General features: G+C 48.5%; 1 protein-coding gene across 1 annotated transcript in view; it reads right to left on the bottom strand.

Moving 5' to 3' along the window:
- Window positions 1-1523, bottom strand: part of SETD4 (SET domain containing 4) — a 17871-nt gene extending 16348 nt beyond the window's left edge. Inside the window, exon 1 of the mRNA XM_015560298.1 lies at window positions 1122-1523. Within this exon, the coding sequence (XP_015415784.1) occupies window positions 1122-1142 (21 nt within the window). The 5' untranslated portion in view covers window positions 1143-1523. The remainder of the gene's footprint in view (window positions 1-1121) is intronic.
- Between the last annotated feature and the right edge of the window lie 715 nt (window positions 1524-2238).

Genomic DNA, 2238 nt, shown 5'->3' with positions numbered 1-2238 from the left:
ATTCAAAAAACAAAAACATTACACAGCAATGTACATGTGCTTAATGCTCATAAGCTGCACAGCTAAAGTGGTTAAGATGGTAAGTTTTATTTTATATATATTTTGCCACAACTAAAACTTATAAAGTAATTTAAAAAATTAAAACAGCAGAATAGAATTACAACACTAACAGTTACCATTCTTTATGCTAAACATACTAGTATGTACAAGGCCGGGGTTTATATAAATTAAAAAATTGAAATAATGTTAAATAAAAATAAAATAAGGAATTAACTGGTAGCTTTCCAGAAAACTGTATTATGTCCTTTAAATGGCATAAATGGGCCTTGGAGATCAGATCACCATGCCATTCACCTCCTTGTTTTCCAGGGGAGGACACAGAAGCCCATGGGGTCCAGAGCCTTGTCCCTCCGGTGCCACAGCAGGCTGGCGCCTGGGACAGGCCCCGAGGCCTCCTCCCTCTCCTTGCTCAGTTCTACCTCCTCTGCTATGCAGTCTCTCAGATGAGAGCGGCTTCCTCCCGTGCACGGTTAGCACATGATCTGGTTTATAAAATCCGCTGTGGCAGACTGCTGGCTGCCTACCCAACAGCCTCTCTCCTCCTCACCACCCACCCCCGCTCCCCGCCCCGAAGGCCACTGCCAACAGGTGTCACCTCCCGCCACCGGGGCTGCGCACCTGGTCGCTGGCCGCGGAGAGGAGGCTGGTTCATGGGTCCCCTTTCCTGGACGGGAGAAGCTGCCCTTGCTCACCCCTTGCTGGGCCCTGCTGCTCCAGCTCCAGGAGCTACACGCTGGACCTGAGGGTGGCAGCTCCCTCTAAGGACGTGGGTGGAGAGCTGCTAAGTCCTGGGCCTCCGACGGCCACAGGACACCACACCAGCCAGGTCGCCTACCCAGGTGTGTTCAGGTGACAGCACAATAACCTGCTCTGTGCAAGCCCTGCAACTGGGTTTGTCTCCAGTATGCGGCAAGCAACTCTCACTGGCAGAGCTGTGCTGAAACTTATCTGTAAGTAAAGAATGCCTGTACGCCGACCATATTTTTAAGCCACTTGGTTTAACCCCCAAAAACAAAGCAGCAACATCTGCACTGGGTCTCAAGGACAAGGGAGATGCTCACCTGCAGGGACGTTCTGCTCATCAGCCCTCTCCCGGTACCTAGGAACGCAAAGACAGGACAGGGTGACTCTACTGAAGTTTCCAGGCCTCAGAGACACTCTGAATAGAAGATGTGAATGAACTTCAAAGCCGGTGTCTTGTACCCTGAGTCCCAGAGGACCAAGAAGCTGCTCTGGAAAATGTAAATGTGCTGACCTCCCCTTGGGTTTGTAATCCTCGAAGGGCAAAGTGAGCTTCAGAATCAAGACCTAAAGACCAGGCACCTTCTACAGATCTGCTTCCGGGTCTCTCAGGAACCTTCAGCTGACCTCCTCCGCTGGGGTCATCCTTTAGACTTGTTTGATAATTTAAGCGGAAAAGTATCTCCAACCATATACAGGGGTAGGCAAACGTAGGTTTACAGTTGAAATACAAGTAAGTAATACAATAATTAATGCATTACAATACAAGAATAAGCTGTGTGTTTTGAGTACTCACAACTGTAAACCGACTTCCGTCCACCCCTGTGTATGAACAGAACTTGGCATTCGGGATAAACCTGGGAGATGCTTTACTGATATTTCTACAACAAAGTGTTCAAGGTCAGAAAACAGAGCCCAGCAAGCTACACTTACTAAGGCGAGGCGGGAAGTGGCCACGGGGACTGTACAAAAGTAAAGCTTATTACAGACTAAGTTCCAGGAACATCTGCGCTTCTGCTGATGGACAATAACACTAAGACTCGGCTCACTGGCCATGTGACTTGTCTACACTGCTGGAAAGGACCATCAGATCGGCGGCTCGCCTCTGAGAGGGCGCCAGATTTTATAATCGCAATTTTTATGGATTATCCTTATTCCTGCCTTCGCCTTATTTTTCTATTCTCATCCCCCTTTTGTAAGTTTTAATTTTATTTCACCATTTCGGCATTTCTTCCCACAAGCCACTTCATTTGCTTTTAGAACAAGGTAAAGCATCTTAATCCACCTTCTCAAATATTACAGCTACAGCCTGGCCAGCATGGCTCAGTGGTTGGGTGTCGACCTATGAACCAGGAGGTCAGGGTTTGACTCCCAGTCAGGGCACATGCCTGGGTTGTGGGCTCAACCCCCAGAGAGGGGCATGAAGGTGGCAGTGGT

Source organism: Myotis davidii, unplaced genomic scaffold (assembly GCF_000327345.1).
Source record: "Myotis davidii unplaced genomic scaffold, ASM32734v1 scaffold170, whole genome shotgun sequence".
Taxonomy (NCBI): domain Eukaryota; kingdom Metazoa; phylum Chordata; class Mammalia; order Chiroptera; family Vespertilionidae; genus Myotis; species Myotis davidii.
This window is presented reverse-complemented; position numbering and strand designations above follow the sequence as displayed.